The following is a 10,446-nucleotide window of genomic DNA, read 5'->3' as shown; positions in this document are numbered from 1 at the left end:
CACAGAGGGCTGCGATGCCACGTGTGGATGGCCACACGGGGTCCCTCTTCCTTTCCCTCCCCATTCTCCGGTCGCCCTCGGGTGGCTCGCCCGGAATTTAATTTCGGGATTGGGTTGGAGGAGGGTGCGGAGTTTCGGCGAAGAGGAGGAGGACGTCGGGAGCGAAGGAAAAGATAATGATCGCCTTCGCCTTTGAAAAGGCTCCTCGGCTAACAACCACCCAGGCCCCGTTTTGCAGATCGCCTTTGTGTTCCCAACCCGGGGAAAAAGAGAGAAGGAATCGAGATGGGAGGGGATGGTCCACATTTTAGTCTTCTGCCTTGTTTAGCAGCTTTAAAAAAAAAAAAAAGCAAATGTAATTTGTATAATTAGACGATGGGATGCTGGCTTTCTCCCAGATAATTGCTTTTATAGTAGAGAGAAGCACACAGAGCGATTTGCAACCCCCCCCCGCCACTTCCCAGCGCTTCTTTTCATCTCCAGATCATTTTCGTTCGAGGGTTAGTCGCTTTTTGTATAGCTGGGGTGGGGGAAGGGGAGGTTATGATGGAGGCTTTAAAATAGGGATGTTATGGGGGGAGTTATTTTTTACGTGCGGGGTTCTATAAGCCCAGTCCAGCATGTTAAACGACTACCCAGCCTTACAGGTAAATTGGTGAGCCGAGGATCGGGCCATACGGGGCAATCTTCCCCCCTCCCCACAAATAAAATGAATCTAAAAGATGCAGCAAGGAGTCTGAGATAACACACAACCTGCCCCCCCCCCCCAGCTAGTCCCTTTGACAAACGGAAAGAGGGGAAACGCGTTATATTTTTCCTCTTTCTCTTCTCCTGTTGTCATGGTGGAAATAATTTTATTTATTCAGAATATACAGTTTAATTCCTTCTATCTACACTTATGTACAGGGTTAAAATGACATTGTTGGGAGGGGAAAATGAAAGTCTCTGGGGAGAAAAGGTTGAGGTCATCAGATTTCTCAAGGCACCTTTGAAAGTGTCCACAGTTGATGAAGTAAAAAATAAGCCACCATTCATTTCCCCCTCCCTCCCCCAAAAAACAACCCCAAAGTCCGTCTGTGTCTTTTTTTTTTTTTGGTTAAAAAATAAAAATCAAAAAGAGGGCGGGAGAAAATTTCCTTTGAAATGCAATAAGTTACATGCAGGAGCTGTACACATTTCATCCTGTATAGTGTTTTTTTCCCCCTTTCCCTGAAAAAAAAAGGAAAACCCGAAACAAAAAACAAAACAAAAAAGAGAGTCAACCATATGCATTTTTTTCCTTTTATCAACAAAACGCCAAGCGTCCAAAAAAAAGTAAAGAGTTTTAAAACGAGGAAAGAGGGTTTTGTTTTTTTTGTTTTAAAAAAGAATCCTATTCTAGTAGATTGTCCCAGAAGCGAGAGCTAAGGGGTGCTGTAGAGAGCCGTGGGGCTGCAGGTGACCACTGAGAGCGTTACCGCTGGAATACCAGGACGAGGAATTCTCCAGGTAAGTGGCGGCGGGCGACGGGTTGGAGTTGGCCCCGTGGGCGTGGGGATGGTGGCTCAGAGACCTGGCGCTGCCCTGCGGTTCCCACACGGCGGGAGACTGCGGGGAGTTGCAAGCCATGGGGTCGCTGGCGCTAGGGCTGTGCTCCGGGGGCATCTCGCCATTCTTCATGATCTTTTTTATCTTCGATCTTTTGTTCTGAAACCAGATTTTCACCTGAAGGAAGAGGGAGGGGGGGAAGAAGAGGGAAGTGAAGGAAAGAAAGAAAAAGAGGGGAAAGAAAATAAATAAATGGGTGACAAGAAAGAAGGAAATAAACCCATTTTTTTTAAAAAAAAACAACCCACGGACGTTTATTTGGACGCCTTGATTTCATTCTCGTTTTTGCTTCAAAAGCACAAGGAGGTCTCACTCTAAATCTATGCGTGCCCTGTGCGCGCAGGTCAGTCCGGGGGGCTGCGATGTGTTGGACTCCCAAGGAAACGATTTCCATGGAAACGGCAGGGACGGTGAAACAGGCCCCGAGGATTCAAATGGCACTTGCAAGGCGATCCTAGAGAGGAGCCGCCAGCAATGGAATCAAGGAAGATCCCAGAGTCTAGTTGCCCCATCTACTTTAATATTTACAGTAGGAATCATCATGCGCTCACGTGCTAGATCGGGCCTCTCTCGGGCCATCAGAAAAGCAGGATCTGGACTCTGAGGATGCTAAAACCCAGACACTCCTTGGCCTCTGATTTTTTGGACATCAGGCCTGCCTCCCTCCCCCCCCCCCCAATCCTGCGGCAGCTGCCTAAGGGATTTCTTTTTTAAAAATGAATATTATTCTCAATTAAAGAAAAGCAAAAGGAACAAAGGCTAAAGCGGGGCGGGGAGCCTAGAAGACACGATGGCTGTCTTGATTATGGTCTGCCAAGGACCAGCAGCAGATCCTAACTCCTACATTACTCAGTGGGTGAGTGCGCGCACGAGTGCTTTTGTTCTCGCTGCAGTCGGTTTTGTGTTCCCAACGCAACAGCCTCCCCACACCCGCCCCAGCGCAACAATACCAACCCAATCCCGAGATAACCTGCTTTCACACAAAAGACTCTTTCCCCCCTTTGCACCGAAATGGTCTGACAAGCAGCCCCTCCCGGGTCCAGCTGCACTTTGCAAGCTCCTAACGCAGGAGATCCACCCACGTGCGGTCCCCCACCCTCCGCTCCAATCTTTTGTGCGGCAAGATCGAGAGAGAGAGAGAGCGAAAGCCTCCAGCTACAGTTAAACGAGACACAAAACAAAAATACTGCGCGTCGTCAACAGGGCGAGATGCAAGGCAGGCTCACGGTCTTCTCCGCCGCAAGTCGGTGCGCTTTCGCAATCCGCGAGGCTGGTGCTCACTTGAAGATCTCTCTCCCCCCGATCCTCACCAAAACAACTGACCCCCGCCACCCCACCCCGCCCAACTCGGCCCCATCGGATTCAATCTCATTAACTTTTCTAAAAAGTAAGCAAATGCTTGCGTGGAAGTTAAAGGCCATTGCAATCTTGCAAGCAAGATTTGGGGAGAGAGCTGAAGAGAAAGGCACCGCAGAGCAAAAAAGGAAGGAATTAGCAGCGAAAAACTCCTGCGCGGTGCGCCCTCTTGGCCTTACCCCAAGGTACAAAAGGAGAAATAACCCGAATTTGAGTGTGTATATCTATACATTCTGTATACATGACCAGGGAAATAAGGCCCCTCAGAAACATACTTTAGACTCTTCTTCCAGCAGGAATTCTTGCAAAGAATTTACATAGTATTTATGTCCAGTGAACGGGTGGATCCCGCTCAAGTAGGAATTATTACGAAGGATCTGGATAGTTTTTTTATGTTCAGGGTCGCCCTTCCTTCCCACCGTGGCCTTACCTGTGTCTGCGTCAGGCCTAAAGACGCGGCCAGCTCGGCTCTTTCCGGCAGGGCTAAGTACTGGGTTTTCTGGAACCTCCTCTGCAAGGCCGCCAGCTGAAAACTGGAGTAAATAGTCCTTGGTTTGCGCACTTTCTTTGGTTTGCCGTTCACCATCCTCACCTCCGGCTCAGCCACCTCTTTTTCTAAACAATCGGAGCGGGGAGGAAATCAGAAAGGAAGCTTAGAGCTGGGGCAGAGGACGCCAGCGGCAGAATACAGGAAGGAGCCCGCACCTAGGTGGACAGGCCAGGACGTGGCGGCCGCGAAGCTGACAAACAAGTGCGAGAGACCCCTGGAAAATTGGGACGTGGGAGGGCGGGGGGAGAGGGAAACTGACATGGTAGGAACAGCCGTCGTGACTATTTCTTGCAAAGGGAAGACTGTATGTGTTTGGGAGTGAGTGAGTTTGAGAGAGGATATAAGCAGCACCCAGGTTTCCACCGAAATATTATTTTATATTTTATTTCCCCAAGGGGTATTTGGCTCCTCGGTTTTCGTAAAAGAGAGAAGAAGGGACCCAGGTTAGATTTTACCATTTTGTCTTCCCGTAATTAAAAAACCTAACAAGCAGCAAAGTTCCCGGGCGTTTTTAGGTCACAATCCAGTGTCTATTGATTTTTCATGCATGGAAACAAGCAGACAGTCTCCCTCTTCCTCTCTCCATTTGAATGGAAGCCTCATGAATTCAGCCCAGCCCAAGCTCTGCAGACTAGGGACACGCAATTTTGAGGTTTAGGGAGTTCAAAGGCCGCATCACCACAAGAAAACGGTTCTCCTCCGTTTCAGCCGAAAGTAGCCAAATCCGGCCCAGACAGAGAGCCGATTATTCAGAATAATCTCGCCGCCGATCGGGGGTTGGTGGGAGAGAGAGAGAGAAGCGGCACAGATGCGTCTGGTTCCTTTTACAAATACTTAACGCGCCACTGGCATTTCCCCTCGCCTTTGATGGGAGCGACAAACAACGTATCTCAAGAAATGTACACTCACGCGCAAGAAGGAGAGGCAATAGGGCGAGGGGGTGGAAGCAAAAAACATTTCTCATTCATATATATTCAGACTATATATATATAGTCTGAAAAATTAGAGAGTTTGAAACACAGCAAAACATGAATTTGAGAGGCTTCATGCATTCAGCTGAAATTGTTCCGGGATCGCATTGGATAAGCGTGTTCCACAACGGTGTTTTTGTTTTGTTTTTTAAATGAAGGGGGGCATGGAGGAGAGACGAGGATTTGAGCTGTTCCTGCCTAGCCCTGGATTTCCCTGAGTTTGCTTCTTGTGGAACCCACACGGAAACAGTTTAACCGCGCGTCTCCGTGTGTGGGATTAATCCCTCATTCCATTTTGGAAGCTAATATTAGCAAGACTCTTCGAGGGCTGTTTTGGTGGGGGAGGGGGTGGGGAGAAAGAAAGAAGGCACGAGATCAGATCCTTCCCCTTCCCTCTCCCCACAAGTTTGCTGTGTGTCCCCCCCAAAACTCGGCCTGTCTTCGCGGGGTGCCGCCGACGTCGCCCAGTCCTTTGCAATAAAACCTTGTGTGCAGGAGGGTAGAAATCTTGCCAGTACCTACCCCCTTCCCGCCACAGCTACTTACCGTGGCTTTCTATTACACACACACACAATGTCGGAGCCCCTGTTCCCATTCCCCTCAATGTACTGCCTCCCAAACCGGAGTTGGAGACAACAAAGAATCCAGATTGAATGGTTTCTCTTTCCGCCTCTCTCTGGCTTTTCAACCGGGAACGAGGCAATTTTTTTGCACGGCGGTGGAAGGAGAGGCTGTGAACCTCCTTCGTCGCCCCCCAGCCCAGATTGGGGAGAAAAAAACCGGGTGGGCTGGGGGTCAAACTGTCCGAGTAACCAAAAGGGTCCTCGGTGACCCCCAGATCGCGAGGAGGAGACCCCTCCTCGGGCATCTTCCTAGTCCCCCGCCCCCGCCTCCAGCCCTCTCCCCGTCGGCGCCTCTCACCTGGCTGGCTGGCTGCGCTCTGCGCCCGGTTGTACGCGCCGCCGTACTGGTGGTAAGGACTGGCGTAGCTGTAGTCTGCATAGGCTTTGGCTGGGTAGCTGGCGGCGGTTCCGTTCATGCCCTGGTACTGGTACTGGTAAGGATGGAGCGCTTTGCCGTAGGAAGCCGACGAAGGCGAGCAATAGCCGTGCGGGGCTCCTCCGGGGGAATTGTAATAGTCGGGGTCCGTGGCGGACGACTCGGGCAAAGTGGGCGACTCCTGCGGCGGGTGCCCGTGCATGGTGGCTGCAGCCGTCTGAAAAGGACCTTGGAAGTCTCCGGATCGGATGGCTGGCACTCTTCTGTCAAACACTCCGGTCATAGTAGTTGGCGAGGCAGCAAGCAGGCGGGCGGGCGGGCGGCTGGGTCTTCTAGGCAGCCATGGCGGGGGGGAGGGACCGAGGGAGGAGGCGGAGGAGGCGGCGGCGGCGGCTGGGAGCTCTCTGGGGCTGGCTCTGGCTCTGGCAGACTGCTCGCAGGGAGCGGAGAGGCTTGGTTAAATCCTTAATTGCGCTCTTACGCACAGCGGGGTGGATTGGGTTCCATTGGCCAGAGCACTCCGGAGCAGCAGCGACACCCTAACTCGTCCAACTAGTTTAGCACAACAAAGCGCTCTGCTTTTTTCATTCTTTCCCTTTTTTTAAGTTCCATTCAAGCTCCTTAAAAAAAAAAAAAAAAGCAATACGAGCAGCACCATTATCTCGGGGTTCTCTTCTCCTAGCCAGCAAGGATGGGAATTTTGGGCGTTAGGGAAAAAGAAAAGAACCGTCGAAGTTTGTGCAATAGGAAGACGGTGGTGCACCAAGCGTCTATATGTGTGAACGCGTGACACTCGTGTTTCAAGATGCAGATGCAGAGGAAGGCTGACAAAAGGTGGCTTAGTCCAGGGGTGGAAAGATGTCGGATGTTCTAGGAAAGTCCCAAACTTCTCAGACAACCAGCGTCCCCTGATCAGGAAATTTATGGGCAATTGTTAAATAGGAAGGTTGCAGCTTTTCAATAACGCATGTGCCAGGATATAATGGCTGTAGAATGCAAATAGGACTGAATCCTGGTTTGTACTCAGCCATGGATAACACTGGTGAAAGCTTTTGAACCTGTCCCTCAGTTTTCCCGTCTGCAAAATGGGGATAAGAAACCTTGCATATCTCTTCCAGATCAAGGAGCTCTGTAACCTACAAATGCTCAACAGACGACAGTTTGTGACAAATAATCATGACAACATACTGGGGATGCAGACCCCACTGTCTTTGGGACGAGTGCTCCGGATTTCCACTCCTTAATCCGGAGTGATCTTCGTAAATACAGGGAAACTTCTGAAATAAAATCAAGGCTAGATGGAGACCGTGTTCTGAACAGAATGCTCTGCTATACTAGTCTGTGCCTTAGAATGCAACATGCGCGTTGTCTTGGAAGTAAGCACCATTTACTTAGGTGGGACTTATTTCTGAAGGAAGCACGCATGGAACCTAGCAATATGTGATGTAACGTACTTCGGGATCCCTCCTCAGAATATACAAGCCCCGAATAGCTTACAGTGCTGGAAAAAAGTGTGTGTATTGGCAGGCCAACTGATAACATGGGGCCCGTGAGGAAGTGGCTAAAAGCGACCCATATATGAAATACCCCCTACAGTCCTTGAATCGCCCACTTTGACACAGTAATCGAACACCGGGAGAGGAAGGGAACCATTCAGGACCTTCTCAACCCTCTTCCAACAAGTGAAATGCACAAGACGACCCACAACATAACCATCCCTTCGCTATGGTTTAAGCAAGACTGCTGAACTAAGAGGTGTGTCCCCCAGGAAACCTATGCGAGTGCGCCTGCGCATTCAGTGGGAACGTTCCTTTGAGAAATATGTTGAACCGGGACTTCGGGCTAATTATCCCAATATTCTTTCTCTCCTCCAGCCCACCCCCCTCAGATTCATATTTTTTTTTACTGCCTCCCGCACACCACACCGTGAACTGAATATCCCAGCAGGGCTGGATGTATCTCTGAAGAATACGTGTTAAACCCAGTGATGGGGAAATTGTGACCTTCTAAACGTCGGTGGACTCCAACTCCCATCAGCCCCAGCCAGTACGGCCAATGGTCAGGGACGATGGGAGTTGGAGTCCATCAAGATCTGGAGGGCCTCGGGATCCCCCACCTCCAATTCATGTTCATAGTCTCATTCATTCGTTTAGAACAGGGATGGCACGCTCAGGCCATTTGTTCGGCTCCGAGGGCCACATTCTCTCCTGGGCAACCCTTTGGGGGGCCGGATTCCAGTGTGACCAAGGTGGGCATGGCCAAACACACAACACTCTCCACCTGCCATCTAGGCTAGCTAGAGGGATCGTCATAATATAAGGACATAGGCCAGCCAGGTAGGGTGCAGAGCAGATCCAGTGAGGCTGAGTCCCAGGGTCGGATGGTGAGGACTGGAGGGCCGCATCATGCTTCTCCCCGGGTTTCTCATCTCTGGAGGGGACAAACCCAAGGAGCATCTCTTCCCCCCAGAAATAACCCCGAACGCCTTTCAGAGTCTCTTGCGGAGGGGTGGGAGACAGGAGGGAGGAAGGTAGGAAGGGATGAGGGTTTTTCTTTTTTTTCACTAGGCATCAGGCGGGCAGACAAATCCAAGGCTGTTTTTCAGTGGCCTGGAGTTGTCGCTTTTCCTCCAGGCTGTTTACCCTCCAGATTTAGACTGTTTGCTCACTCAAGATCTCGTAGCCAGCTGGGTAACTCTTGCGACTCTACCGTGTGTGTGTGAGTGTGTTGGCTTCCAGCGTGTCTGTTTGCTTTGGAAATGGCCGCAGCTCTTATAAAATCACATTAAGCAAATCCCTTACAGTTTAATTATAGGAATCACTTTACCCAAATCAATGGCAAATAACTTTTTTTTAATAACACACACACACAGAGATGGGTGGAAGCGGGGTCCATTCACGACTGGTTTGGTGGCGACGGTGTTGTATGAAAATGCCCACTTGAGTAGGAAGGATGGTCTTTTGAAAGGGTGCGTGTAGGCAGGAGAAGGGTCAGGGAAATCGCCAAGGCCATAAATCAAGGCCGAGGAGGCCCCTTGCTAGACTCCAGCTTCCGCCATTCCTGTCACCTCTCCAAGTGACGTGTATTTGAAGAGGCCTGCAGGAGACAGCTGCCAAGGGAAGGCTGAGACAAGAGACAGATTGAAGAGACACCCACCCCAAGAATCTACAGTTCCCAGGGCCCTTAACAAACTATAATTCCCAGGATCATTGGGGTGGGATTGGACGTGCATTAAATGCATAGTGCGAGATAACAGCCTACATAGACCTGGGAAAAGTTACTGTTCTACCCGAGCTATAGGGCGTCTGCTGCGTTCGCCGTCTTTGCAAGATGTGCCTCGTTCAATCCAATCGATTCAAAGCACAGCATCTCTGGCTACTTCACTCCCAAGGACTGGAGCTTCAGTCCTGTCGATCGTTTCAATGCACCCCACCTTCAGACACATCTGCTTGGAGATAAGCCCCACCGATTTATGGTTTTAGCATGCCAGTCCCAAATCAATTTCAGATTAAACCTGTAACCTTACTGGAGCAGTAAACCCCAGTTGATAAAAGAGGACTTCCTCCCACGTAAAACGTTGTATTGAATCGTGCACCGATTCAGAATAGCGTGGTGCTTTGGTCACGCCGTAGAAGTAGGCTGCAACCCTGCACACACTTTCTTGGAAAGTAAACCCAGTTGAACTCGGTGGGGCTGAATTTTCGGCGAGAAGGAGCAGGGTCTGGGAGTTTCATTAGGAGCTACTCCGGATTAAGTGCAGTCAGTTGCAATAAATTACTTGGACGGGGATTCCTGTGTAAGGATTAGAAGTTTGATTTGGTTTTTAGATTGAATGAAAGCGGGGAGCCCATCAAGAGATGACGATGAGATGCTTGATTTGACACGTGTAAGCCACCCTTCCCTGTCCCAGTCTCTCTCCATCCTCCCCACCCGATTTCTGGACTCTCTCCTTCGCTGGTTTATATTTGGCACATCCGGAGCGGAGAGTCCAGGGAGCGTTCAGCAAGAAAGCCGGAGCCGGTTTGGTCCGTGCACAATCTGCTCATTGTTTAGGGCTGGGGGATCCGGGACCAGGGAGGTGGGGGTGGGGGCGGTCGGCTGGCTGGCTGAAGTGGTCACGGCAGGAGCCTGTGGCGGCGGCACTCGGGTTGGAAAAAGCCTTCAGCTCAACCCCAACCTCAACCTCGTGTTCTGCTGAGTTTGGAGTTTCTTGCAGCAGCCGCCTCTCCTTGCTACAAATAAGGATGCCGCGCGGGGCAGGAAGGAACCTCGGTGCCATCCCAGCGGCATGACACGTAGGAAGAATGGGAGTCGTTCTTTTCCTTGGTCTTCTTTTTTTTGGAGAACTTCTGATTTCCAGCATCACCAAAGGCAGCGAGGAGCGGCTGAAGTCTTTACTAGGAGTGCCATCTTGTGGCTGAGAGGCGCGCTGCTCCGCGAAGGAGTCTGGAGAAGGGGCCGGAAGTTGGGGACTCAATCCGGGCGCAGGTTTAAAGTAGCCCAAGGAGACCCTCGCAGCCGTGCTCTGCGCGCAAGTGTTGCAGGTCGGATCCGCAGGACCTGCTGACGGCCTGGTCAGGTTAAACAGAACCTCGCGCAATTGCATGGACCAGCAGAGCCATAGGAAAGGCCGCTTCAGCTTATCCTTCTTCCCCAGAAAGGCAGGACGCAAACCATCAACTCCCAGGAACAGCAACAACAATATATGGGACACCAGAGAAGATGCTGTAACGTGGAGTGAGGTTTCAGCCACTCCATTATGACCCCTCTCTGTGCAGCTGCCTCCTCCCAGCTCTCACCCACCTGCACCAGTCAGTCAGTCAGCTTTCTGTAGTCTCTGAGCCTGCTCATTCTGCACACACACACACACACACACCTGCAAACCATGGGCATTTCCAAGGCTGCTGCTGTCTGCCCGCAGTTGTGGGCGGGTGGTGGTATTTTGGTTACAGAAGCAACATCAGGGGTGCCAGCAGGGCCGGA

At 51.0% G+C, this 10,446-nt stretch overlaps 1 protein-coding gene across 1 annotated transcript; it reads right to left on the bottom strand.

Annotated features, from left to right (window-relative positions):
* Window positions 1-806: 806 nt before the first annotated feature.
* On the bottom strand, window positions 807-5,882 carry DLX5 (distal-less homeobox 5). The gene is made up of 3 exons (XM_083578882.1): window positions 5,386-5,882; window positions 3,374-3,558; window positions 807-1,704 (listed from the first exon to the last, which is right to left on the bottom strand). The coding sequence occupies exons 1-3, from the start codon at window positions 5,744-5,746 to the stop codon at window positions 1,378-1,380; spliced, it is 873 nt and encodes a 290-aa protein (XP_083435008.1). The 5' UTR covers window positions 5,747-5,882; the 3' UTR covers window positions 807-1,377.
* Between the last annotated feature and the right edge of the window lie 4,564 nt (window positions 5,883-10,446).

The sequence above is a fragment of the Podarcis filfolensis genome (genome assembly GCF_964270895.1).
Source record: "Podarcis filfolensis genome assembly, chromosome: 12".
Taxonomy (NCBI): Eukaryota; Metazoa; Chordata; class Lepidosauria; order Squamata; family Lacertidae; genus Podarcis; species Podarcis filfolensis.
The sequence above is the reverse complement of the archived record's forward strand: the minus strand, read 5'-3'. Positions and strand labels throughout refer to the sequence as shown.

Bases quoted from the DNA above. Each gene is read 5' to 3' on its own strand.
- DLX5 (XM_083578882.1), bottom strand. From the start codon at position 5,746: ATGACCGGAGTGTTTGACAGAAGAGTGCCAGCCATCCGATCCGGAGAC. The intron at 3,559-5,385 runs GTGAGAGGCGCC...CCGATTGTTTAG, and splicing joins GAGCGCAGCCAGCCAGCCAG to AAAAAGAGGTGGCTGAGCCG. The intron at 1,705-3,373 runs GTAAGGCCACGG...CTCTTCCTTCAG, and splicing joins TAGGCCTGACGCAGACACAG to GTGAAAATCTGGTTTCAGAA.